At 35.8% G+C, this 26648-nt stretch overlaps 2 protein-coding genes and 1 long non-coding RNA gene across 17 annotated transcripts in view; 1 reads left to right on the forward strand and 2 right to left on the reverse strand.

Moving 5' to 3' along the window:
* Nucleotides 1–26648, reverse strand: part of LOC127904290 (uncharacterized) — an 86640-nt gene that overhangs the window by 59588 nt on the left and 404 nt on the right. The window contains exons 1-2 of one of the 3 annotated variants that reach the window (XR_008057306.1): nt 16640–16781; nt 267–474 (exon numbers count right to left, since the gene is read on the reverse strand). This is a non-coding gene — a long non-coding RNA (uncharacterized LOC127904290). Of the gene's footprint in view, nt 1–195; nt 475–16639; nt 16782–26648 lie in introns of those variants that run through there. The other 2 variants (XR_008057304.1, XR_008057305.1) reach the window with 2 other exon arrangements.
* The window catches only part of LOC18104927 (patatin-like protein 2), a 65494-nt gene that overhangs the window by 36260 nt on the left and 2586 nt on the right, over nt 1–26648 (forward strand). The window contains exons 1-8 of one of the 12 annotated variants that reach the window (XM_052447059.1): nt 325–474; nt 16640–16743; nt 17144–17325; nt 17448–17634; nt 17747–17908; nt 17999–18301; nt 18419–18591; nt 18680–18956. The exons of 3 other annotated variants lie outside the window; for them this stretch is intronic. In XM_052447059.1, coding sequence (XP_052303019.1) covers nt 417–474; nt 16640–16743; nt 17144–17325; nt 17448–17634; nt 17747–17908; nt 17999–18301; nt 18419–18591; nt 18680–18758 — 1248 coding nt within the window. In that variant the 5' untranslated portion in view covers nt 325–416 and the 3' untranslated portion in view covers nt 18759–18956. Of the gene's footprint in view, nt 1–324; nt 475–519; nt 579–971; nt 1154–1275; nt 1463–1574; nt 1737–1826; nt 2130–2246; nt 2420–2506; nt 2791–16443; nt 16744–17143; nt 17326–17447; nt 17635–17746; nt 17909–17998; nt 18302–18418; nt 18592–18679; nt 18957–26648 lie in introns of those variants that run through there. 8 more of the 12 variants (XM_052447060.1, XM_052447056.1, XM_052447061.1 and 5 more) reach the window with 8 other exon arrangements.
* On the reverse strand, nt 196–6050 carry LOC18104929 (uncharacterized). Of its 2 annotated transcripts, none has more exons than XM_024585515.2 (3): nt 5564–6050; nt 3229–3280; nt 196–630 (listed from the first exon to the last, which is right to left on the reverse strand). In XM_024585515.2, the coding sequence occupies exons 1-3, from the start codon at nt 5773–5775 to the stop codon at nt 547–549; spliced, it is 348 nt and encodes a 115-aa protein (XP_024441283.2). In that variant the 5' UTR covers nt 5776–6050; the 3' UTR covers nt 196–546. The 2 variants fall into 2 exon arrangements, with proteins under 2 accessions (XP_024441283.2, XP_024441282.2); XM_024585514.2 differs by lacking the exon at nt 196–630 and adding an exon at nt 2671–3079 and having other exon boundaries at nt 5564–5940.

Consider the following 26648-nt stretch of genomic DNA (forward strand, 5'->3'; position numbering starts at 1 on the left):
TGCTTTTTCGTGGCATACAAGACTTGTTAACAAGGTTTGGATTAATTTATTTCGCTGTGTGGAAGAAAACCTACCATTCCCATTTCGTTGTCATCTTTGTTTGATTAATAAATTGAAATCTTCAATTATTAATCCCTCGTCCTTAACTTTATGGTCCAACTTGAACCGTGTCCAGGAAAATTACACAAGGTCAAATTTGGGTGAGTAAAATCTTTCAACTTTATTGAAAATTCCATGCTTCATGAAGCACAGAAGTCTATAAATACCTCCACACTCCCTTTGGGAAATTACAAGTTTCAAAACTTAATTAGATTTCAGCACTAGCTATATACATCTCCCAAGGCTCTCAGAAAGTTTAAGCTAAACACCTCTAACTCTTCCGCTTCTAGGCTCTCGATCAGTACTATTACCTAGCCATGCCTTTGAATTCCTCCTCAATCTCTCATATCGAGACTTTAAGATCACCCATTCAACCTCCAACTTTTGGAAACCAAATCACTGTTCTTAGCATCGATGGAGGTGGAATAAGAGGAATCATACCAGGAACTATCCTTGCCTTTTTAGAGTCCGAGCTTCAGGTAGTCTAGAAATCGGTCTCTTCAAGGACGTATTGTTGCATGTCAGATAGACCTGCAAGATCATGCATTTTATTATGCCTGTGCTAGCTCATGATGATATATAAAATAGAGTAGAATAAGAAACTACAGGGAACGATTCCTTGGTACACTTGAGGTCTTGCATGCATCCTTTGCCCACCTTCCACGGAGTCTGTTTGTTTTGTAATTTTATGCTTTTGCTTTTGCCTTTTTATTTATAGTTTCATCAAAAGAATACATCACACTTGCATGCAGGATAATAGTTTATTTATATCGGTATATAATTGTAATGTTTAATTACTTTCTCCAGGCATAAAATACTCCGTAATTTCATCTCCTATCACTGACTAGTGTGTTTTGCTATTCAAATTGTAGAAGCTGGATGGTGCAGAAGCAAGACTTGCAGACTACTTTGATGTGATTTCGGGCACCAGCACTGGTGGCCTCGTGACTGCTATGCTAGCTACCCCTAATGAGCAAAACCGCCCTTTATTTGCCGCCAAAGACATTAATGAGTTCTACCTTGAGAACTGCCCTAAAATCTTTCCCCAGGACGGGTAATAATCCCAGATATGAATGCCATAACAAAGAGTTAAATATAGTATATCAAGTGCTTTAAAACTATTTTTGTTTTCTCCTTCAAATGTCTAGATACTAACTGTATACTCTCTGGCAATAGGTCTCCATTGGCTTCTGCTGGAAAACTGATCAAGAGTTTGAGAGGACCAAAATACGATGGCAAATTTCTGCATAGCATTGTCCAGGAAAAATTGGGAGATAAACGCCTGCACCAGACCATGACAAACATTGTGATCCCAACTTTTGACATCAAGCGCCTTCAGCCAATAATCTTTTCAAGCTATCAGGTTCGTTATATATACAAACACAACTCTTAAAATTCTATGTGTTACTTGAGAAAAGAATCGTTTCACACTGCAAAATATATGTCCTTACAAGACGTACCGCTTTATTCTTTAGGTGAAGAACGACCCATCCACGGATGCCCTTTTATCTGATATATGCATCGGTACTTCAGCTGCCCCAACCTACCTCCCTGCCCATTATTTTGAAACCAAGGACCCGTCAGGCAAAGTTAGAGAGTTCAATCTGATTGATGGTGGTGTGGCAGCAAATAATCCAGTATGTTCATCATTTATCTTCAGCTCTTGAACTTGCATAACTCTTAACATATTGATGAATCCTACCATTAATATCCTTTTGAATTTCCAGACTTTAGTTGCCATGAGCGAAGTTTCCAAGGAAATCACTCGGAAGAATCCTGACTTCTTCCCCACAGCGCCTATGGATTATGGTCGATTCCTAGTACTGTCCTTGGGGACTGGTACGGCAAAATCTGAAGAAAAGTATGATGCAGATGAAGCAGCCAAGTGGGGTGTCTTGGGATGGTTGACTAGTGACAATTCTACTCCATTAGTGGATGTGTTTACAGAAGCTAGTGGCGACATGGTTGATCTTCATATTTCCACTGTTTTCCAAGCCCTCCACTCTGAGGAAAATTATCTTCGAATTCAGGTCTATCTCACGCTCATGTGGTTATTCAAGATACCAAATTATATTCTCCCACGAAATAATTAAAACTAAAAACTAGAAAACGAAGAACCCTGACTATAACATATGTGTGAAATGCAGGATGACACGCTGAGCGGAACGCTTTCGTCCGTGGATGTTGCCACGAAAGAGAATTTGGAGAATCTTGTGAAAGTGGGTGAGAAATTGTTGAAAAAACCAGTATCAAGGGTGGATTTAGGCACTGGAGTCTTTACACCTGTTGATAAGATGACAAATGAAGAGGCTCTCATAAAGTATATATCTGCTCAAGTCTATATATTATAGTGATTTCTATGGCATCTTATTTCATCTTGCTGATTTTTTTTTGTTTGACTGTATAGGATGGCTAAATTACTGTCAAGGGAGAAGCATCTTCGTGATTCTAGGTCACCAGTTGGAAAACTTGCTACGTCGAAGTGGATATGATTCGTAAACTAGATTGTCCAGAAAATTAATTAGACGCAAATTAATAAATTTGGAAGAAACAATAAGGAGATTATCTGCATTATGTAATTCTGCTGTTTTTATTTTTTTATTGTTACAAGAAATGAATAATATGTAATTCATTCCGTCGTTAAATATGAATCATATGAATCATCGCAGAATGCTGTTGCACTTTTCAAAATATTTTTGCTTGCTCATCTTCTTATAATTTTTTTTACCTTTTGTTCTTCTTGCCTTGTGGTTTGACAACTCAACGTGTTTATCGTTGTTTTGGCTATACATACATACATCAATACACACACATATCCAAACCTACTTATTCTTTCTGAGCTTGGATATGATCATATCCATTGATTCTTACATAGAATCTTTGTCGAAATTAGATGGTTCAATTTCCTGTTTCCCAGTTTTTCCTTAGCAAGACCATGTAGATATTTTCCTCGTATTTCTTCCGACAATGCTTTGATTATCTTTGTCACATAAGGAAATAATGAGCAGCTACCCGAAAGATAAAAGAAAACGACCGAAACTGTCAACTATCCAAAAGATAAAATAACACATATTTCACCCATAAATTGTTTCTCCGAATTGGATAGCCAGCCAGAGAAACGAATTTTACCTGGGTTGTGGAAAGATCTTCGGACACTGATTCAGGCAAAAATCCTTGATGTCTTTGGCAGCACATATAGAAGTGAGAGAGATCGCAAAGACCATGCAGGGAGAAAATTAAATTAAATTGTTTTCTTGAGAAAAGGGATAGAAATATAAGTATAATATAAGTAAGAAAGACTTGCAGGTGAGACTTCACGTGAATTGTAGGTTTAGAAGAAGTAGCTACGTGAAATAACCACGAGAGGAAGGAACAAAATGCAATTGGCTTAAATGCTAGTAATTCTATAGAGCGCCTCCTTAATTGTCTACGTCGATTAAGACAGTTTTATTGGATCGATCGATTGAAAGCATCTTTTAGGCATGGTGTTGTGTATGTAGGGACGCAAGCAAAATGAAGCAAGGAAGTCCACGGCATCATTAAGAAGTAAACCTTATTAGAGGCTAAAACGGATGGCGATGTAATGAAAAGTTGCAATGATCAATTTAACAATCAGAGTCGATTTCATCAGCAGCAATATAAAATGCTCTTTAATTAAAATTTAATATTAATCCATGCGTAGTTAGTATCGGCGATGAGAAAGAAGTGCAGCAGCCATAGAACACATAACCAAGTGGAACGAAACTGATCCCATCACTGTGGAAATTTGACCACACCCTAATTGTTTTTTCAAGGCTGTAAAGATGATTTTGAGTTGTTTTCTATCGGAAAAGGCAAAAAGTAAATAAATATTCGAGTTATGAACGGCTTACATCACCGGTCATGATTTTTTTATGATCTTTCTACGCTGTCCAGAACCAAATCCTGATCTAATTGTATTGATTTTTAACATATTTGATTTGAAAGAATTATTTTATTTAGAATGAAATGTATGTATGGTAGAATTACAAATCACTTGTTCTTATCTTCCCAAATTATCCCCCCAGTACCCCCACACAAATATATATATATATATATATATATATATATATAAAGAGGCAATTTATTATGCAAAAAGGTTAAAAATAATACAAAAGCATAAACTCTCTTGTAATAAATTTTGACAATTAAATCATACAACAACATTTTAAATTTAAAAAGCATGAAGCCGTTAAAAAATTGTCCAACACTTGGATGGAATCATAAAATTAATATTTTCATCCACAATGCATACAAAAAAGTGAAGTTTATTTTTGAAGACTTGAAATAAATCATTTAGAACTCAACATTTTTTTTCCTTTCTTTTCTCTTCAAATATAACAAATTTATTAAATAAGTTGTAAAAAAAAGAGTTTGCAGTTAAGTTCTATTGCATATAAATAAAAAAATCTTATTTCAATGAGACAGTGTTTGTTTTTGCAATTCAATTGTACTTTTAAAAAATTTTAAATTTTTTAACTCAGACACGAGTCTGGCAGCCATGCCAGACCCAAGCGTCTTTGGTCTAAAACCGATGCAGACCCAAGAGCCTTGGGTTTGGCACTCATGCCAGCCCTATAGTACTTGCGTCTGGCTACCATGCCAACCTGATTTACTGGGTTTGGAACCCAAGTAATTTAGGCCCGACATGGTTGTCAGACCCAAGTAAAAATGAAAAGACTACCATATCCCCGTCCAAACGTTTAATGACCAATGGGCCTATGAAAAATACTGAAATACCCTCACAACCAGTGCTTTAATTTTTTCAATCGAAAAACAATATGATAATTTAACTTTATGTGAAAAGACAACATTAACCACATCCCAAGCTTTAAGAGCTTGGAAAATCCACGATGCAAGTCTATAATGGAGTTTGTCTTGGTCCACAGTACACTTGCACAAGGTTGCTAGACCCAAGCCGCTTAGGCTTGACGTGGTTGCCAGACCCAAGTAGCTTAGGTATAACACCTAGGATTTATACAATTTTTGTGAGCCAGACAAAGATGATGGTTTTTTTGAAAATCAAAATACTCGTGCGAATATGTTGAATGGTCATAGGACATGTAACTAATAATTCCTCGTGGACTTCTTATGTATTGTTAAGAAAAAAGCAACAAATACCTTGTTAGACCCACGCACTTATGTCTAGTATGACCCAAGTGCTTGGGCCTAGCAACCATATCAAACCGATACACCTTTTTTTTTTTTGAAAATATAAAAATACAATTATAATTATTCTAAAAACATATTTATTTTGTATTTTTATTCTTTTTTTTTAACCAAATTTTTTTTATCTTTTTTATATATCTTTTTCTATTTTAGTACATTAACCAGACCTTCTCTTTCTTTTTTTAGTTAGAATGTACAGTAGGAAGTGAATTAAAATTCAAAGTAAACAGTAACCGGTGAATTAAAATGAAAAGCAGGGAAAGAGAAGCTTACTTACCTGGTTTCGCAGAGACTTTGCACGAATCGGCAGACGCTGGGCGAAGCTCCTGTCTTCAAGCTTCCTTCCTGATCCTTGCTCTTTCTTTTTCTATTGTTCTGTTTCTGTTTCCCTTGTTGTGTTCTGTTCTCTCTGTTCTCTTGACTCTCTCTCTGTATGTCCTCCAGCTCGTTCCCCCTGTGTTTGTTTCGGTTCGTGCTCTGCCTCTCCATTTTTTTCTCTGGTTCTCACCCCCTGCTTCTCCCGCTCGTCTGTGAATTTGTGCCTTTTGCTTTGTTTTTTTTCCTCCTTTGTGCTCTGCCTCCCCCTTTTGCTGAGGCCTTTCTTTGGCTTTTATAAAGCCAGAGAAGGTCTTGTGTCCCGACCTCCAGAAATGGCTGGCATCGTGGAGGCGAGAGATCGTGGCTTCAGGAATGGCATCGTGGGTATAATGCCCGTGATCTGCTGAATCTTCCCTTTTCCCTGTTGAACCGGCTTCCTCCGCGCGAAACGAAGGAGATAATGAACAATGCTTCCAAATGGCACCGTTGTGACCTTGGGCATGATTGTTTTCACTTTGGTCCCTAAACAGTTTAAACTTAACAATTGGGATCCTAATCAGTAATAATCAATTTCTAATTATGTCCTTGGATTAATTTCAATTAAATCCCTGAATTTATTTAATTAATTAAATCAAAGTTTAATTAAGTTCGGAAACTTATTAATTCTAATTTCATTAATTAAACTAATCCAAATTTTAATTAAATTTCTAAACTTATTAATTCTTCAATTTCTGACCAATTTACTCTCAAATCTGATAATTTCATCCATAAACTTTGAATTTGTGTTGTTTTAACCCCATTCTCAAATATATTTTTATCCATTTATTTTTTTATTATTTATTCAAAAATTGGGTTATGACACTTTTGAGATGTGATATTGATGTAAAGATTAAACAAAGATAAAATAATTGTCAATGTTAGAGGATCCACTAATGGTATTTCAAATAAGTATAATAGAAACTCCTTTTATTTTTCAACTACAAACCACACACAAAGGAGGTTCTAATCGGATTATAAATTATTAACATGATTATATTAATTATCTCATTTGAGTAATGCTAATACTTGTAAATGTTGTCAGGTATTCATGATGATAACTCATGTTAACAACAAATCAAGTTCCTTTCATAGCACAGGTGTCGGTTATACCATACAGTTGGCTATGAAAGGATCAAGTATTTGATGTACCAAGGGTTGTTCAACACAAATCTAGATTAACCATTTCACAAGCAAGGTATTATAAGTGAGTAAGATAACAAATACAAAACATGTTAGTATCAAATATTAAAGTTCATGTTGAGTTTATACTATACTTATTCTTACACCATTAGTGTAACATTTTCATCTCGACATAATAAACTTAGCTAAACATTATGAATAAGAGAAATATAAATAGACTAGATAAGAACATAGTTATGATGAAAAATGTAAACAAGAGATTAATGAAAGCAGAACTTAAACATTACAAAATTACAAAGAAAGAGAACAAGAGCAAGATCTTGATGTGAAAACAAATATGTCTCCATGTATGGAAAATGCCTCCTTTTATAGGCTAAAATTCAGAACTATTGATTTGATGACTAATTACTGAGTCGGTGGCCACCTCTTGACTTGGTGACAACCATTATCTTCTTGTCTGGACAAAACGTCATTGCTAACATCATAATTTGAACAGATAGTCTTTATGAAAGTTCTACGCAATTGTCTCAGCTTTCCAACAAAACAAGAATATTAAGCTCATTTAGACTTCTAGAACTCGAGATATGGGTTGAACACTGAACAATGTCTGGGTTGCAGGATAGATTCCGACTTTTTCTTTTTTTGCTACAATTTGAACTTGAAAACGACCGTTTTGAATCTTGGACTCTTATTAAAGTTTTAGGCCTATGTCTTAGCTTTCCATCCATATAAACCAGACCTAAATCCAAGTTCTACAGCTCCAGTTATAATCCAATAACTGAATGGTGTTCTAGTTTAAATTAAACCAACATCTCTTCTTTAAGCTTAACCCTCTCTGTCTTTTCACTTTCAATAGTTAAACACATCAATCAATCCTTCAAATTGTGAGATATGCATGCATTCAAAATAAGCATTTACCATAAATTAAAGATATCTTATGTTATCAGACTTGCTATTATAAAACATGCTTAAGTTAGGGAATTTAATGATACTTTAAGTGTAATATGATGATATAAAACCTTGAAAAAATGCACTTTTAAGTACTAATCACATTGTAGAGGGGGAGTGCACCAGAGTTGGAAAATGGAGCTTGTTCCTGTTATATATGGCCAACAATAACTACCTTTTGATCATGTTTGCAAAGCTTTTTTATTTTGTTTAAGCCTGTTTAAGTCTTGTTACTAATTTGGCTCATAATGCCACAAGACTTTATTTGTCAAATGAGCCTTTCTTGTTAATAAGATCATGTGATTTCTTGTGTTCATGACGTGCCTTCATTTTTATTGTTGTTTCATGCAAATAACACACTAAGCACAACCTTTACCCACAAAACCACCGGTGTGTTTCCCTTTTCTTCCAAAATTATGCATGATCTCACATGTTCACAAAGATTTTTTGGGAATTCAAAGTTTTTGGTACGAGATAGAAATCATATTGGTGTTTGTCCAAACAAACAAGTTCTAGAAATTCAAGTGATTCCTTAGAAAGGTAACCATACACCTAAAAAACCTATAAAAAAACAAACAAAACAAAAACAAAAACAACATGAGGTGACTCCAAAGCTGAGTTTTATTTGAATGAATAATAAGAAATCATTTTGCATAGTCACATGAAAGCAAGGCTTACCGATCCTAAGTGCATGAGTTTGAAATGAAGAAAGGCCATCTTTGATAATCCTTTCACAAGGCTAAAATATATTCTTTAGAGTCCCTTTTTGAGCTCAACACATTTTTAAAAATAACCTTGGCTAGGATCACACCCTACACTGAGGGGCAAGTGCAAGAAAATTATCAATGATCAAAAGTGTCCAAACAAAGTTAGGGGGCATGAAGAAAAAAACCAAAGGGTCCAAAAGATTTGAGCTTACAAAAATAATTGATATGATGATGCTCAACCAAGTGAAGAAAGAAAAAACAAATGAAGAGCTCGAGCCCAACATTGAGGGGCATGATAGACCATTTCAGAAATAAATTCAAATGACAAAAGGTCAAGAAATAAGCACAAGCACAAGCACAAGCACAAGTGATCCTTAGTCTTGAAATCCCTTAAACACCTTTTTGAGCCTGCAAATATCCTATTCTTCATAACCAATAGCCAAAGCCTATGTTACGTGCCTAATCGAGCCCTTTCTAATCAAAGGCAAGCAATCTGGATCGGTAGGCGGTGCTTTCTTTTGCGAACCAAATCATTATTCGTGCAAATAAAATAAATGCTTTGAAAATCAGTTCTCTGTAACCCTCAAATTGAAGTTTGAACCTCTTGACCAACAAAATGTTATTTTATATTTTCACCAAAAGCAAAACAAAAGGTTTTCATCACTTATGAAAACTTGTCCATAGGAATCACTTGAATTTTTTCAAAACGAGTTTGCTTTATACCAATGTCAAAATGATTTCTGTGTTTGGAATAGCTTTGAAATTCCAAAAATTCTGAATGAAAACAACCCCTTGTCAAAAACCAAATCTTCCTTCACATAGCCTCATCCCCAAAGAAAAAATCAAATTTAACACTTAGAGGCATGATTAAGCTGGGGGGCAATCCAAAAATGCATAATAGGGCTGGCTTCATGATTCCCTTTCTAAGAAAATAAAATGTGGGGTAGAGTTGACGACTCTTGAGATAAAGGTTGGAGGACAAAAGTATGATGATATCAAACCCCTCTCAGAGGTCAAGATCACAAGATGTGACTCGAGTAAGCGAGAGCAAGAAGGCCATTAAAGTTTGCTACCAAGACTCAAGCTTTTGAGAAAAGAAAGACTCCATTGAAGAAAATAGGGACCTATATTTCTCAGGTAAGTATACATGCATATTGATCATAATGCATTGCTTTCAACATTGATATTTCGGTGTTTCACCATTATCTTTTGGGTAGTGCGTTTTCTAACCCAACCTCCTTTCGAGTGTGCCTTTAAGCCCTCATTTTTTTTTAGTGCGCTTTTAAGCCACCATCTCTTAGGTAGTGCTCTTTCGAGCCCTCACTTCCTTTCGAGCCATCATATTTTAGGTAGTGCATTTTTTAACCCTACCTCTTTTCGAGTGCGTCTTTGAGCCCTCACTTACTTTTGAGTGCGCCTTTGAGCCATTACCCCATTTTAAGTGCACCTTTAAGCCTCATCTCTCGGGTAGTGCATTTTCTAACCCTACCTCTTTTCGAGTGTGCCTTTGAGCCATTACCCCATTTTAAGTACACCTTTAAGCCTTATCTCTCGGGTAGTGCGTTTTCTAACATTACCTACTTTCAAGTGTGTTTGAGCCCTTATCTTTCAGGTAGTGTGTTTCCTAACCTTACCTCCTTACAAGTGCGCCTTTGAGCCCTTGTATCCCTTTGAGCCCTATCTTGTCATCTCTTCAAAACATTCTTCCACTTGGGTAGGTCACCCATTACAGTGAGACGACCATTCTTTAACCTGGGTAGGTCACCCATTATAATGAGACCATCCTTTTTTTTCTAGGTAGGTCACCCATTACAATGAGACCATTCTCCATGTTTTTTTACGTGGGTAGGTCACCCATTACAATGAGACCATCACCTGGGTAGGTCACCCGTTACAATGAGACCACTCTTCCTTTTTTTTCCCCTTGGGTAGGTTCCCATTACAATGAGACCATTCTTTTTTCTAGGTAGGTCACCCATTACAATGAGACCATTCTCTATGTTTTTTTACCTAGGTAGGTCACCCATTACAATTAGATCATTCTTTCATATTGTTGCTACCTAATTTTTACCCATGTTTTTGATAAATTTTCAGGAAAAAAAAACCAAAAATAGCAAAAACCAACGAAAACAAAAAAAAATATGTTTTTAATATATTTGCATTGTTTTTAGCATTTTAAGCGTCATCTCAAAAGAATTTAAATTTTAAAAGGTCTTTTGAACGCGTTCAACTTTTAACACGTTATTTTTAAAATTATTGATTTTTCTCATTGAGGCGACGTTGATATTGCTTGTTTTTTTAAAAAAAAATCAAATACATATGTTTTACTAAGCATTTGGGAAAAAAGAAAAAAGAAAAAAATAGGGGGGGAGGGGAAAACCTAAACCTAAAACCTATCTCTTTGATAGAGGTCGGCGACCTCTCCTTCCTTTGAAAAAAAAAAGAAACCAGAGAGATCTCTCTCAGCAGCCACCCCTGTTTTGGCTCCTGCCATCTTCCCCTCTTTCCCTGTTGAGAGTCGCCGCCCCCCTACCATTTTGATTTGGAGGCTCCCAAAACCAGAAGCCACGGCCAAGCCTTTCTTTCCTTATTGAGGTTGGTCATCCCCCTCTCATGTGGCAAAAACCCAGAGAACCAAAAGAGCCACTAAAGCCCGGCCACAACTTCCTCTCTTCCCCATTGCCACCCTTCCTTCTCCCACAGAACTCACCAGACCTGACCTCCCACCAACAAAACCAGAGAGAACCCCAGCTCTTCCCCACACAGGCTCTTCATTCCCATGTCTCAACCGACCGAGAGCATCCTCATTTCCCAATTTGTTCCCTCTCCTGGTCATCAACGGAACAACCTCACCACAACTCAGCCTCCCTACAGACTGATCTTCACTCAGTTCCCTTCCTTTTCCACTCACAGTGGCCATGGACGGCCTACGGATGAACCACTGAACCGCTCTATCATCCAGCAGTAGCGGTCAGTCCCTTGAGTCGATTCCCCCCTGAGTCCCATCGTCGCGTGTGCAAACACGCCACCAGCCACGACAACTTCTTCTCTCATCTTCAACCATCCAGACGGTAACAAGCAATGGCAACGTTGAACCCTAGAAGAAGAAAGGATTAACGGAGGGAGATAGTGGCAGATCTAAAAGAAAAAAGGGAAAACAAAAGTGAAATCTACTGCTTTTGTTTTTTGGGTTGCCTTGCAGGTGACTGTGAGATCCACCGTCGGTATGAGTAGGTAGAGAAGAAGGAGACACTCCCGATCCACCAGTTTGCTGGTCTTTACCGACGACGGCATGTGGATCAACACGCCGCCAATGGTGGTGCTGCATGAGATCCACGCGCTGCCAATGGTGGTGGTGCATGAGATCCACACGCCGTCACTGTTCCTGCAGATCCCAAAAGATGTTCCCAGCAATTCCTGGAGTTTTTGGTGTTTATTTTGTAATTTTTGAATTGTATTTGATTTATTTTGAATTTTTTGTTATTTTGTAATATGTAAAAATGATGTGAGAGCAAGCATACTAAAAAGCGATGTGTGTGTGTTTTGTGTATTTTTTTATGTATGTTTTGTAAATGTTAAAAAAAAATAAAAAAGACAAGAATATAATGTATTAATTTGCATATGGCTAAGTATTTTAAGTACAAATAAAATCATGTTGTATTTTCCATGAAAATATAAGAACATGTTTCTACATATATTTTTGGATTTAATAACTGATTTATTAAAGCCTTAAGAATTTGGATAATATTTTTAAAATCACATCAACTCACGAAGTAGCTTACCTCAGGTAGGGTGCGCTAGGGGTATTAATACCTTCCCTAGCCACAATCAGTCCCTTACCCTCAAATCTCTGACAAAGACCAGTATATTCGGGTTTCCTAGTAACCTTCAATCAAATACTAGGTGGCGACTTATCAAATCAAACAAACAAACAAAAAATCACCATCAACGCCGCACAGGGGACGTACGACACACCTGGATAGGTCACTCATTACAATGAGACCACTCTTTCTTTTTTTCATTTGGATAGGTCACCCATTACAATGAGACCACTTCAAAACCTTCATATTTTTTCCACTTGGGTAGGTCACCTATTACAGCGAGGTCACACACACATTTTCTTTGGTTTTAGTTAAAGGAGATTGTCAGAAGGGATCTCAGGTTAACCCAACCACACAAGGATTTTTAGCTTTGGTTAAAGGGAGTCGCCTTTTGGTTCTGATTAAAGGGAATCGTCAGATGAGATTTCAGGTTAACCCAATTAAAGATAGAATTTAAAGGATTGCCAGATCGGGATCTCAGAACAACCAAGTTTGTTTAGTTTTGATTGTTAGTTCATGGTTGAAGAGAATTGTTGCAAAGACAAAGCTTCAAATAATCCAAGCTTTGAGAAAATCAGTATTGAAAGATCAGTTTTGTTTATCTTTACAAAACTTACTACGCAAAATCTTTGCTTCATAAGCATTGTAAAGAGGAGGGCAACTGTCATAACCCATTTTTAGGTTATTTCCAAATTCATTTCTTTCAAAAAAAAGAAAAGAAAGAGAAAAGCATGACGCGGTGCCATTTTAAACGGCACTGTGCATGTTCTTCTCCCCTACGAATGCAGAGACAAGGGAGAAGAAGATTTTTGAAATGTTTTTTCCCACTCTCTCTCTCCCCCCCTAACATAACCCATACCCTGCCACCATCATTGAAGAAACAGAAACCCATGCCCGGCTACCTTACCCTGCCACCATTATGGAAGCAACAGAAGATCCATGTCCGACCACCTTACCCTGCGCTTAGACAGGGTAGGGTGGCCCTCTCCCTCTGCCTCCTATAAATACAGGGGGAGAACTAGAGATCGGGGGGGTGGGGTGCAATTTTTAGAGACAGAGAGAAAGCATAGGGGAAAAGGGCCTAACTTGAGGGAGATAAATAAAAAAAAAACAAACGCTAGGGGAATAGAGATAAGAAACCAGACAAAACAAAGGAGAAAAGAACGAAAAAATAGAGGGACGACTTGAGAGGAAGCAGAGGAATTTTACACGAGAACAGGGGGGCACCACCGCCTACATTTCTCGGCGCCGCCCCAAGAACCGCCTTGAGCCACCATAGACAACATCCACACCAGTAGAAACAGAAGAAGAAACAGAGAAGCAGTGAGACAAAAGCGGGGGGAAGAAGAAACACAGAAAAAACAAAAAGAAAAAAAAAGAACCGCCGTATGGAATTCCCTGCCCGCCGCACCTTTCTTCCTCTCCACCGCCACCAGCAGCACCGCAGGTCAGCCTCTCTCCTCCTCCTCCCCTCCTGCTCCTCCTTCTTCTTCTTCTACTCTGCCACACTAGCAAGCTCCATTGTTCACATGAACAGTGGAGAGATCCTCCACTATTTGCTAGGTCGGGTAGCCGGCCAAGTAAAAAAAAATCAAAAAAATATTTTCAAAAATTTGTGATTTTCTCGCGTGTTTTTCTATCCATTTTGATTAATATCGGTTTGTATTTTTATACCATAAAGATACGAATATGGTATTGAAATACCCGGTTTTCATCAAAACGTTGCAAAAATTATAAAACAAAAAAAAGTCTTGTTTTCATGCATATAGCCATGTCTCTCGAAAAAAATTCATATCGTATTTTCATACAACAAAGAAAATTTCAAAAAATGTTAGCATGCATTTTGGCTTTAATAACCAGTTTATTAAAGTCACAGGAACTAGGCTAATATTTTTAAATAAACCCCAAAAAATATTTTGTTTTGTTTCAATATCTAGAATTACGAATTTAAACGTAAAATGTATTCCCAATATTAAAATGGTACTTCTTTTATAGACATTAGAACAGTTAGGTTTTTACCCGATAAGATAAGAATCTCCTTATTGAGGAGAACTTTTCTTAAACCTTAGACAGACTAACAACTAGAAAACACGACAAGACCTTAGATTTTTATCAAATAATTAAACAATGCAGCTTACCTTAGTTAAGGTGTAGTTGGGGTGCTAATACCTTCCATTTACGCAACCAGTCCTCATACCCGATCTCTGATAGTAGTTGGGGTTTCTAGTGACCAAAATACTAGGTGGCGACTCTCATTCCTGCTTTCCATGGATAAAAGACAAGAATTCTTTGTCTCCCCATATTTGCCAAATATATAATATACATGAGAGTGGACGATCGTTGCGACGCCGCACACGTGCTACATAAATAATCATAGTTAGGCTACATCGAAAATTCTTGAATAATGAAATCATTCCACAATAAAATTAAAAGAAATTACTGTGATACGAGAAACATCACTCTAGATTTGAAGAAATTGACTTCTTGAAGGGTAGTCGTCTCTTGCATAAATTGTTCTACTTTTTTTACTCCTCCAAGGTGTTGCCTCCTTCTCTCTATTGTATTGTGTCTAGCATGTCTTTCTGTTCCTTTTGTTCCCCATCTAAGCACCTATTATAATTGAGTTTATATACCTTTAGTGTATCTTTTAAAGACATGGAACTCATTTTCCTTATTTGCCAGGTATTTTTGCTTAGGTTGTGGGCTGATTTAGAGGAAGTAAACTTGTGAATTACAAATTCTCTATTTCTAGAAAAATTGCAGCCCTTCCAATTCATCTTTCCAACTCATATGGTATTGCATTTTTATAACTTTTAGAATTCCATGTATTGACCAAAAACAAAGATAGTGTTCGCTTCAACTTCAATTATTTTATTCTTATCTGGGTCATGAATATTAATTACCACTTGTATCCATCTCTTTTTCTTTTTCTTTTCAAAGTGAGCTGCATAATTCAAGTTTATCATAATAATAGTAGCCTTTACTTTTCTAAAGATAAATTACAAAAACCTTATTAAAATATTAAAAAAAATCTTACTTCGGACACAAACTAATGACATTTGAATTGAAGATTTTCCTGTCTGATTTCAAATTCAAAAGTCTTGAATGTTCATGCAGGTTAGCAAATGTTTTATTCCTTGCAGAACTCTCTCCTTTGTTTCAATATTTCCCAGTAATCTCTTCTTATTTGGTCTCTGTTAACATTATCATCTATTTAATTAAATAAAAGAAATACAAGAAATGAACAACACGAAACCACATAATACAAAACTATTTTGCAAAAAAGATGAGACGATCGATGTTGCTTAAGTCCCCATAGACGGCCAGCAGATTTGATTTGAGAAATTGCCAAGGACTTGATATCCTTGCGTTCTTATCTTCAAGATCTCAAAGTCTGTCCTTCTGTATGGCTGCTGGGAACGATACCTTGACCTCTAATAGTCATATTTGTATTTATGGTAATCCGTAAATATTATTGATGAAAAACTAGCCATTTAGAGGATGAATAGGAAAGAAAAACAAAGGGATTTCAAATAAAAACAATAGCATAGAAGAAGGAAAAGTAAAAAATTACATGAATCTAGCAGATCATTACCAAAGGGCCCCTCTCCTCTAATTGTCATTTATCATTTTGTTTCGAAGAAAATAACAGCTTAATTTAATGCATGCAAGTTAAAGGATATTCTACAAAGCGAACATTAATCTACTGCATTCAAATTTCTTTAGCTATAACGACGAAACTTCGGTTACAAAATTTTCCAAACACGTGTTTCTTCAAATTTCATGTTTATTGTGGATTATCACCTCGAAAATGTGCCTCCATGACTTTTTCAATCATGAAAGCAACTAGAGTGGCTTATTTGTAATTGACTGCTTTTTCGTGGCATTCATGACTTGATAACAAGGTTTTGAATTAATTTATTTCGCTGTGCTGGAAGAAAACCTACCATTCCCATTCCATTGTCATCTTTGTTTGATTAATAAATTTGAAGCCTTCAATTGTTCCCTCGTCCGTAACTTTATGGTCCCACTTGAGCCGTGCCAGCAGAATATCAGGACTCATTCAAAATTTGACCCGTCCAGGAAAATTACACGGTCAAATTTGGGTGAGTAAAATCTTTCGACTTTATTGAAAATTACATGCTTCATGAAGCACAGAAGTCTATAAATAACTCCGCACTCCCTTTGGGAAATTACAAGTTTCAAAACTTAATTAGATTTCAGCACTAGCTATATACATCTCCCAAGGCTCTCCCAAGTTTCAGCACTGCTAACTCTTCCGCTTCTAGGCTCTTGATCAGTACTATTACCTAGCAATGCCTTTGAATTCATCCTCAATCTCTCATATCGAGACTTTAAGTTTAAGATCACCCATTCAACCCCCAACTTTTGGAAACCAAATCACTGTTCTTAGCATCGATGGAGGTGGAATAAGAGGAATCATACCAGGAACTATCCTTGCCTTTTTAGAGTCCGAGCTTCAGGTAGTCTAGAAATCGGTCTCTTCAAGGACGTATTGTTGCATGTCAGATAGACCTGCAAGATGATGCATTTTCTTATGCCTGTGCTAGCTCATGATGATATATAAAATAGAGTAGAATAAGAAACTACAGGGAACGATTCCTTGGTCCACTTGAGGTCTTGCATGCAGCCTTTTCCCACCTTCCACGGAGGCTGTTTGTTTTGTAGTTTTATGTTTTTGCTTTGGGCTTTTTATTAATAGTTTCATCAAAAGAATACATCACACTTGCATGCAGGATAATAATTTATTTATATCGGTATATAATTGTAATGTTTAATTACTTTCTAGTTTCTCCAGGCATAAAATACTCCGTAATTTCATCTCCCATCACTGACTAGTATGTTTTGCTATTCAAATTGTAGAAGCTGGATGGTGCAGACGCAAGACTTGCAGACTACTTTGATGTGATTTCAGGCACCAGCACTGGTGGCCTCGTGACTGCTATGCTAGCTACCCCTAATGAGCAAAACCGCCCTTTATTTGCCGCCAAAGACATTAATGAGTTCTACCTTGAGAACTGCCCTAAAATCTTTCCCCAGGACGGGTAATAATCCCAGATATGAATGCCATAACAAAGAGTTAAATATAGTATATCAAGTACTGCTTTAAAACTTTTTTTTTTCCTCATTCAAATGTCTAGATACTAACTGTATACTCTGGCAATAGGTCTCCATTGGCTTCTGCTGGAAAACTGATCAAGAGTTTGAGAGGACCAAAATACGATGGCAAATTTCTGCATAGCATTGTCAAGGAAAAATTGGGAGATAAACGCCTGCACCAGACCATGACAAACATTGTGATCCCAACTTTTGACATCAAGCGCCTTCAGCCAACAATCTTTTCAAGCTACCAGGTTCGTTATATATACAAACACAACTCTTAAAATTCTATGTGTTACTTGAGAAAAGAATCGTTTCACACTGCAAAATATATGTCCTTACAAGACGTACCGCTTTATTCTTTAGGTGAAGAACGACCCATCCACGGATGCCCTTTTATCTGATATATGCATCGGTACTTCAGCTGCCCCAACCTACCTCCCTGCCCATTATTTTGAAACCAAGGACCCGTCAGGCAAAGTTAGAGAGTTCAATCTGATTGATGGTGGTGTGGCTGCAAATAATCCAGTATGTTCATCATTTATCTTCAGCTCTTGAACTTGCATAACTCGTAAAATATTGATGAATCCTATCATTAATTTCCTTTTGAATTTACAGACTTTAGTTGCCGTGAGCGAAGTTTCCAAGGAAATCACTCGGAAGAATCCTGACTTCTTCCCCACAGCGCCTATGGATTATGGTCGATTCCTAGTCCTGTCCTTGGGGACTGGTACAGCAAAATCTGAAGAAAAGTATGATGCAGATGAAGCGGCCAAGTGGGGTGTCTTGGGATGGTTGACAAGTGACAATTCTACTCCGTTAGTGGATGTGTTTACAGAAGCTAGTGGCGACATGGTTGATCTTCATGTTTCCACTGTTTTCCAAGCCCTGCACTCTGAGGAAAATTATCTTCGAATTCAGGTATATATCACGCTCATGTGGTTATTCAAGATATCAAATTATATTCTCCCACGAAGTAATTAAAACTAAAAACTTGAAAACGAAGAACCCTGACTATAAGATATGTTTGAAATGCAGGATGACACGCTGACCGGAACACTTTCGTCCGTGGATGTTGCCACGAAAGAGAATTTGGAGAATCTTGTGAAAGTGGGTGAGAAATTGTTGAAAAAACCAGTAGCAAGGGTGGATTTAGGCACTGGAATCTTTACACCTGTTGATAAGATGACAAATGAAGAGGCTCTCATAAAGTATATATCTGCTCAAGTCTATATATTATAGTGATTTCTATGGCATCTTATTTCATCTTGCTGATTTTTTTTTTGTTTGACTGTATAGGATGGCTAAATCACTGTCAAGGGAGAAGCATCTTCGTGATTCTAGGTCACCAGTTGGAAAAGTTGCTCCTTCGAAGTGAATATGATTCGTAAATTAGATTGTCCAGAAAATTAATTAGACGCAAATTAATAAATTTGGAAGAAACAATAAGGAGATTATCTGCATTATGTAATTCTGTTGTTTTTATTTTTTTTTATTGTTACAAGAAATGAATAATATGTAATTCTTACCGTCGTTAAATATGAATCATAGCAGAATGCCGTTGCACTTTTAAAAATATTTTTTCTTGCTCATTTTCGTATAATTTTGTTTACCTTTTGTTCTTCTTGCCTTGTGGTCTGACAACTCAACGTGTTTATCATTTTCTGACAATGCTTTGATTACCTTTGTGACATAAGGAAATAATGAGCAGCTATCCGAAAGATAAAAGAAAACAACCAGGAAACGGTCCTCCCTGTTAATCTTCATCAAACAGAGACTGCAAGCATATTAAGCAATATCAGATAGAGAGAAAATAGAGAGAAGTGAAGAGACTAAATAAATTTCTTTTTATTTAGCTTGACTTTTGTCGCACGAGATAATTGTTTATATAGTTATAGTTAACAAACTAACAACCTTCAGCTAACTAACTAACTGTCTACTGCATTATGATTATGACAAGTGTCACAATCTGAAGCAATATACTCTAACATCTCCCCTCAAGATCAGACTTGGAGAAACCAAGCATGAGATTGCAACAATGGGTGCGGAATAAAGAAGCACTCACCTTCTTTGTAAGAATATCAACAAACTGCTCTTAAGAGGACACAAACTGCACTGAGAGTTGGTTGCGTGAAACTCTTTCACAAACAAAATGCACATCTACTTTGATGTGCTTGGTCTTTTGATGCTGAACAGGATTGAAAGACAAAGCAATTGCTGACAGATTATCACAAAAAAGAACAGGCACGCCAGGTAGTGAAATGTGTAGAAATGCTAATAATTGTTTTATCCAATCCAATTCAGCGGAGGTAAATGATAAAGCACGATACTCAGCTTTAGTCGATGATCGAGAAACAGTTTGTTACTTCTTAGAGGACCACGAAATTGGATTGTTGCCCAAGAAGACCACCAAACCAGTTGTAGACCGCATATCATTAGGGTCCCCTGCCCAATCAGCATCACTAATGGCTTTTAACTGCAAATCTCCTCTAGTATAGGATATACCAAGCTGCATGGTGCCCTTAAGGTATCGCAATATACGTTTAACAGCAGTAAAATGAGACATATTGCAAATTTTCATGGATTCATATTTAGAAACAGACCTACATCATGTACTACAGGTGTCATGACACCGTCAATGTTATGTCTAATTTCCATACCTTGCACTACTATTAAACTCAATCCACAAACAATTAAATATAAAGACAAAAGGAGTATAGGGTATACGGGTTGGTTCGGGTTGGGTTGATTGAGTGTCAAAAATCCCAAACCGCCACCCAACCCGTGATATCCATTTCTATCCTTTAGATTTCTTATGGTATTTCAAACAAAGGATGAAACGATTATCACTTCCAAATCTCAAAACTAATCATAAATCATGCAAACAGTGATAAAACGTACACAAGCATTAAGTTCATAATGAAATACTCAACAAATACTAAATTAATTCAATCTAAAAAATATTCATATAATCATAATTAGGCTACATCGAAAATCCTAGAATAATGAAATCATTCCACCGTAAAATTAAAAGAAATCATATGTGATACATAAACATCACTATAGATTTGAAGAAATTGACTCCTTGAAGGGTAGTTGTCTCTTGCATAAATTGTTCTATTTTTTTCTCCTCTAAGGTGTTGCCTCCTTCTTCTTACTGTATTTGTCACACCCGGACATCACGATGACCGATTAAAATAAATCTAATGGATGGAAAAAGAACAGATATTTAGCATCTTGTTCTTTGGGGGAAAAGATCATAGTCATCACTTAATATTATAATCACTATGAACCCTAACTGGTTAACGGAAATTCTAATGGTACGGGATTGGTTACGCGAAAGAAAAGATATTATCACCCCTTAAGCGTCCTACCTGAGATAGACTGCATTGCTGGTTTTGTCTAAAATTGCTAAAGGTTTGTTTTTGTTATGTTCTTATGGTCTTCCTATAATATTCCTAACTCTGACGTTTGTGAATATTTGCCTACGAATATTTCCAACTCCAGCGTTGGTAAATATTTAATAACCCAAAAGGTGTAGTATTTCTGACTCTGACACCAGTAAATAATTCTGCAAATTTTGGATTAAAAAATTAAAACTATATTTATTTTATTTTATTTTATTTTATTAGACTGGATTTAGCCTTACCCATACAGGTTGGGCTGGATCAGATAGTCCATCCTTGTCACTGGCCTGAGTCAGTTACCCGGCCGAGTAGCAGGCGTGCGTGACAAAGCAGGCGTAAATGAATTATAATTCACTGCTACAGCAGCGAGTGAATTATAATGCAAAGGAAAGGAAAGGAATGAAATGAAGAACTTACATACCTGGAGACGAAGCCGACTGCGCTGGTGCACTGTCTGCTCGGACGCTCTCTCCTCTGTGTCTTGCTTTCCTCTTCGTCTTCTCTTGTTCTTTGTCTCTTTGTCCTCCCTCTCTCTACTGGTTTCGGTTGGGTCTTGCTGACGTGGAGGAGGATGCTACTTTGGACGGTGGATGGCTGCTGAAGGCTACGACTAAGGAGAGAGTTGTTGCTCCAGCTGTGTTTGCTCATGGTGCAGTATAGAGAAGGTTGATCGCTCGTTGGAGGTGCAACTTGCTGCTGTTTCCCGGCCGGTGCAGGACGAGTAGCTAGCGCAAGAGAAGAAGTCCCTGCTGTTGTCAACATGAACTAGCTTTGCTGCAGTATTTCTCATAAAAGGGAGCCAGCAATGAGGGACAGGGATGATGCTGTTGCTGTGGCGCAGAGAAGAAGTCCCTGCTGGTCTGGGGGGAAAGAGGAGATGAAGGACTCTCCTGCAACACCGGACGAAAGCCTATATGGTGGCTTTTGAAGGTTGAAGGGGGGTGGCAGCAGAAAGCAGAAAGTGGAATACCCCCCCTTTTTGTGTTCTTCTTCTTTTTTTCTAAGTTTTTCTTGTAATGGCCTCCTCTGGTTTCATCCTTTGCTTTCTGGGTTTTTCTCTGTTTTTGGGTTTTTGGTTTTTCTTCCCTGTTGTCTCCTGTTTGTTCTCCCCCTCTCTCCCCTGTGTTTTGTCCTCTGTAGTATTTTTTTTTTTTTTTCTGAATCCCCTGGTCTGGCCTATTGCTATCCTTTTTATAAGGCCAGAACAAATGGTTGTTCCCCATTACGTCTCTTCTTTCCTGGGAGGAGGATAAGTCTGGGGATGTTAGTTTTTTGCTGGGACTTGGACGCGAGTTTCGATTCTTATCTTCCCGGGATTGTGTTCTTCATGAAGATAGGGATTGATCTTTGTGTTTTGGTAGAACTAGGATGCCGGAATTTCAATTTCTTTCACTTCTTTGCAGGCGGATTTGCAGCGTCAGAGGAGAGGAAGAAGAAGAAGAACAGTGCATGTTTGAAACCGCGTCGTTTTGGTCCTTAAATGCCCATTTTCAATTTGGTCCTTAAAGTTTCGAAACTTTGAGTTCAAGCTCCTGATCTTTTAATTTCAAGATTTATCCTCCTTAAAATTAAATTAAAAACAAGTGGGTGAAAATTAGGTAATAACAGTATTGTGTCTAGCGTGTCTTTCTGTTCTTTTTGTTCCCCGTCTAAGCACCTATTATAATTGAGTTTATATACCTTGAGTGCATCTTTTAAAGACATGGAACTCATTTTCCTTATCTGCCAGGTATTTTTGCTTAGGTTGTGGGCTGTATTTGAGGAAGTAAACTTGTGAATTACAAATTCTCTATTTCTAGAAAGATTGTAGCCCTTCCAATTCATCTTTCCAACTCATTTTTATGAATTTTAGAATTCCATCTATGGCCAAAGAGTGAGATAGTGTTAGCTTCAACTTTAATTATGTGGTGGGTCATAAATTTTACCACTTGTGTCTATCTTTTTTTATTTTCAAAATAAGCTTCATTAAGGCCTGTTTGTTTGCTGGAAGTAGTTTCTTTTTAGAAAATGAATTTCAGAGAAAGTGAATTCCGGGAAAGTATTTTCCGATGTTTGATAGTGTAATGGAAAATAAGTTGGAAAACATTTTCCAGTGTTTGGTTATGTCATGGAAAATGAGCTGGAAAATAACTTATTAATGTTTTATTTTTCACAAGTTTATTAAAATAATGAGGAACAAATCTTACAAATTAAAAAGTTGAATGAGAATGAAATTGAAAAAAAATATAATTTCATAAATTATCTTAAATAAAATAAATAATAATCAAAATAATAAAGATCAAATCTAAAAAATTAAAAAAAAAATGAAAGGTGAAGAAATTAAAATAATAATAATTAACATTTCATAAATTATTTCAAATAAAATAAGTAACAATCAAAAGAATGAGGACCAAATTTGATAGATAAAAAATTTCAATAAAAAAATGATAAGAAAAAAGCAAATAGCAATTATAAAAATAAGGATCAAAATTAATATAAAAATTAAATTTTAAGAGATGAAATTGAAAAATAAATATTCAAAACAAATTATATATATCAATCAAAAGTTTAAGGATCAAATTTGATATAATCAGCAAATAATGACATTTCTAAATTTTTCACAACTTCCGGAAAGTGTTTTCCGCCCAAATTTTCCAGAAAAACACTTTCCTGAAAACCAAGCCAAATTTTCCTTTGACTGGAAAGTGTTTTCCGTTGACCAACTTTTCTAATGGCAAACAAACACAGGAAAGTTTGGAAAGTGGTTTCCCGGAAACCACTTTCCGGAAAACAAACACAACCAAAAAGAAAAACACTTTCCTGGAAACCAAACCAAATTTTTCTTTGACTGGAAAGTGTTTTCCGTTGACCAGAAAGTGTTTCCGTTGACTAGAAAGTGTTTTCCGTTGACCAACTTTCTTAATGGTAAACAAACACAGGAAAGTTTAGAAAGTGGTTTTCCAGAAAATGAATTTCGGGAAACAAACATGGCCTAAATATTTAATAGGATATATGCCACTAATTATAGTTTAAACACTATAAAATTCAAGTTTATCATAACAATGGTAGCCTTTAATTTTCTAAAGATAAATTACAAAAATCTTATTAAAATATTAACAAAAATCTTAGTGATTATCTGAAATTTTGCAGATATTACATAACTTCTTCTTTAAATTTAAGACAATATTACAAAAACCATGTTTTGTATAAAAAATATCTCTTCAAATTTAAGTGAATTATTCCCTCAATATTAAACACATTTTGAATATGAGAAGGAATTTTTGTAATATTATTAAACTTTTGAAAAATCACTATAATTTTATGATATTTTAAGAAATTATCATGATATTTTACTCTATTTTTTAATTCTCTTGCTGGCTGAAAAAGTAGAGTCATTATCTCAACTACCATTATAAAATGCAAAATGTGGAGTTAGGTGGCAACACGATGGAATCTTCCCATTAATTAACATTGCAAGCATTTTTTATTTGTCGGAAAGTAAAAAGGTTAAGTAAGGAGACTAGTATTTGGTTTGAGCAGTATGAATTATGAATTTGTCCCCATTAAGGCTGCAAAATTTAAATAGTTCTATAATAGCCCAACGTTGGTCTTATGTAATAGCCCTAGATCCCTGGATAACGTATTGATTCCGGTTAAATTTTATATATTTTTTTATCATTACTTATTTATTCAATGTGAAATATAATAGGAATGAAATCTTACAAGTAAATGGAAAGATTTTTTAGGATTATGGTAATCGTAACGGTTTAAAGTGTTTTTTACTTAAAAATACATTAAAATAAAATATTTTTTTAAATTATTTCTGATATCAACATATCAAAATAATTTAAAAATATAAAAAAATTAAAAAAAATTTGGAAATACAGTTCCGAAGCACACCCGAAATCATGTGAGAGAAAATTATGCTCCCTAGCTAAACACTTCGGACACAAACTAATGACATTTGAATTGAAGATTTTCCTGTCTGATTTCAAATTCAAAAGTCTTGAATGTTCATGCAGGTCAGCAGATGTTGTATTCCTTGCAGAACTCTCTCCTTTGTTTCAATATTTCCCAGTAGTCTCTTCTTATTTGGTCTTTGTTAACGTTATCATCTATTTAATTAAATACAAGAAATGAACAACACGAAACCACATAATACAAAACTATTTTGCAAAAAAGATGAGACGATCGATGTTGCTTAAGTAGTCCCCATAGACGGCCAGCAGATTTGATTTGAGAAATTGCCAAGGACTTGATATCCTTGCGTTCTTATCTTCAAGATCTCAAAGTCTGTCCTTCTGTATGGCTGCTGGGAACGATACCTTGACCTCTAATATTCATATTTTTTTATGGTAATCCGTAAATATTATTGATGAAAAACTAGCCATTTAGAGAATAGGAAAGAAAAACAAAGGGATTTAGAGTAAAAACAATAGCATAGAAGAAGGAAAAGTAAAAATTTACATAAGTGAACAATCTATCTAAGAACATCAGCAAACATGAATCTAAGCAGATCATTACCGTGTAATAAAAAAATCTTCATAGCTCTTTAACCAAGTTGACATTCAGTGAACAGTTAAAGAAAAACATAATTTTTTATTAGAAAATAATATAAATTATATTTTAGATTTTTATCTAACAACTTAAATTATTGGGTTGGGATAGTTCTTTGACATGGTATCGGAACCTTTTTAATCAAGCGGTCACGAATTTGAATTTCATCAACCTCATTCTATGTGATAAAAATTAAGCACAATGTAGTATGGGCTCGTACAAGTTTCAAGCTGAAAGAGCTTTTACTTGAGGGGGTGTGTTAGAAATAATATAAATCATGTATTGGAACCTCATCTAGTTGCTTAAACTATTGAGTTGAGATGATTATTTCGCATGGTATCATAGTTTTGTTGACCAAGAGGTTACAAGTTCAAATCTTACCATCCTCATTCTACTTGATAAAAATTAAGCATAAAATAATATGAGCATATGTAAGTTTTAAACCGAAAAAACTTTCATTAAAAAAATATATTAAAAAATAATAAAAATTATATATTAAGAACTCATCTAATAATACTTCAAGCAATGCTATGTAAAAGAAGATATCATGTTTTTATCTTGAATCTGGCATTCATCAATGTTGGCAATTGAAACAGTAACTGATTTATAGTATCTGGAACACACCAAAGGCCCCGCCGAAGAAACTAACAAGTTAAAGGATTTTCTACAAAGCAAACATTAATCTACTGCAGTCATTAATTAATATGTGGTATTCCAGTCTACAACATTCATTTTCCAAGGCATGTATGGTCGTTGAAACAAAAATTACGAAAACTATATATGGTTTTCATACTATATATTCTTCATAGATTATCAATCTTCTTTCAATTAAAATGAAGAAAAGATTTTTTTTCTGTATTTTTATCTTTAGCTATAGCCTATAATGACGAAACTTCGGTTACAAAATTTTCCAAACACATGTTTCTTCAAATTTCATGATTATCACCTCGAAAATGTTTCCTTTTGAAAATAATACACACTAGCATGCATAGATAGATAGATAGATAGATAGATAGATATCTCAATGTTTCCTTTTTCAACCATGAAAGCAACTAGAGTGGTTGTAATTGACTGCTTTTTCGTTGCATACAAGACTTGTTAACAAGGTTTTGAATTAATTTATTTCGCTGTGTGGAAGAAAACCTACCATTCCCATTTCGTTGTCATCTTTGTTTGATTAATAAATTTGAAATCTTCAAATGTTCCCTCGTCCTTAACTTTATGGTCCAACTTGAACCGCGTCAGCATAGTATCAGGATTCATTAAAAATTGACCCCGTCCAGGAAAATTACACAAGGTCAAATTTGGGGGAGTAAAATCTTTCA

Source organism: Populus trichocarpa, chromosome 14, assembly GCF_000002775.5.
Source record: "Populus trichocarpa isolate Nisqually-1 chromosome 14, P.trichocarpa_v4.1, whole genome shotgun sequence".
In the NCBI taxonomy this organism is placed as follows: Eukaryota; Viridiplantae; Streptophyta; class Magnoliopsida; order Malpighiales; family Salicaceae; genus Populus; species Populus trichocarpa.

Bases quoted from the DNA above. Each gene is read 5' to 3' on its own strand.
- LOC18104929 (XM_024585514.2), bottom strand. From the start codon at position 5,775: ATGGAGAGGCAGAGCACGAACCGAAACAAACACAGGGGGAACGAGCTG. The intron at 3,281-5,563 runs GTAAGTAAGCTT...GTGCTGCCAAAG, and splicing joins CAAAGTCTCTGCGAAACCAG to ACATCAAGGATTTTTGCCTG. The intron at 3,080-3,228 runs GTAAAATTCGTT...TATGTGACAAAG, and splicing joins AAGATCTTTCCACAACCCAG to ATAATCAAAGCATTGTCGGA.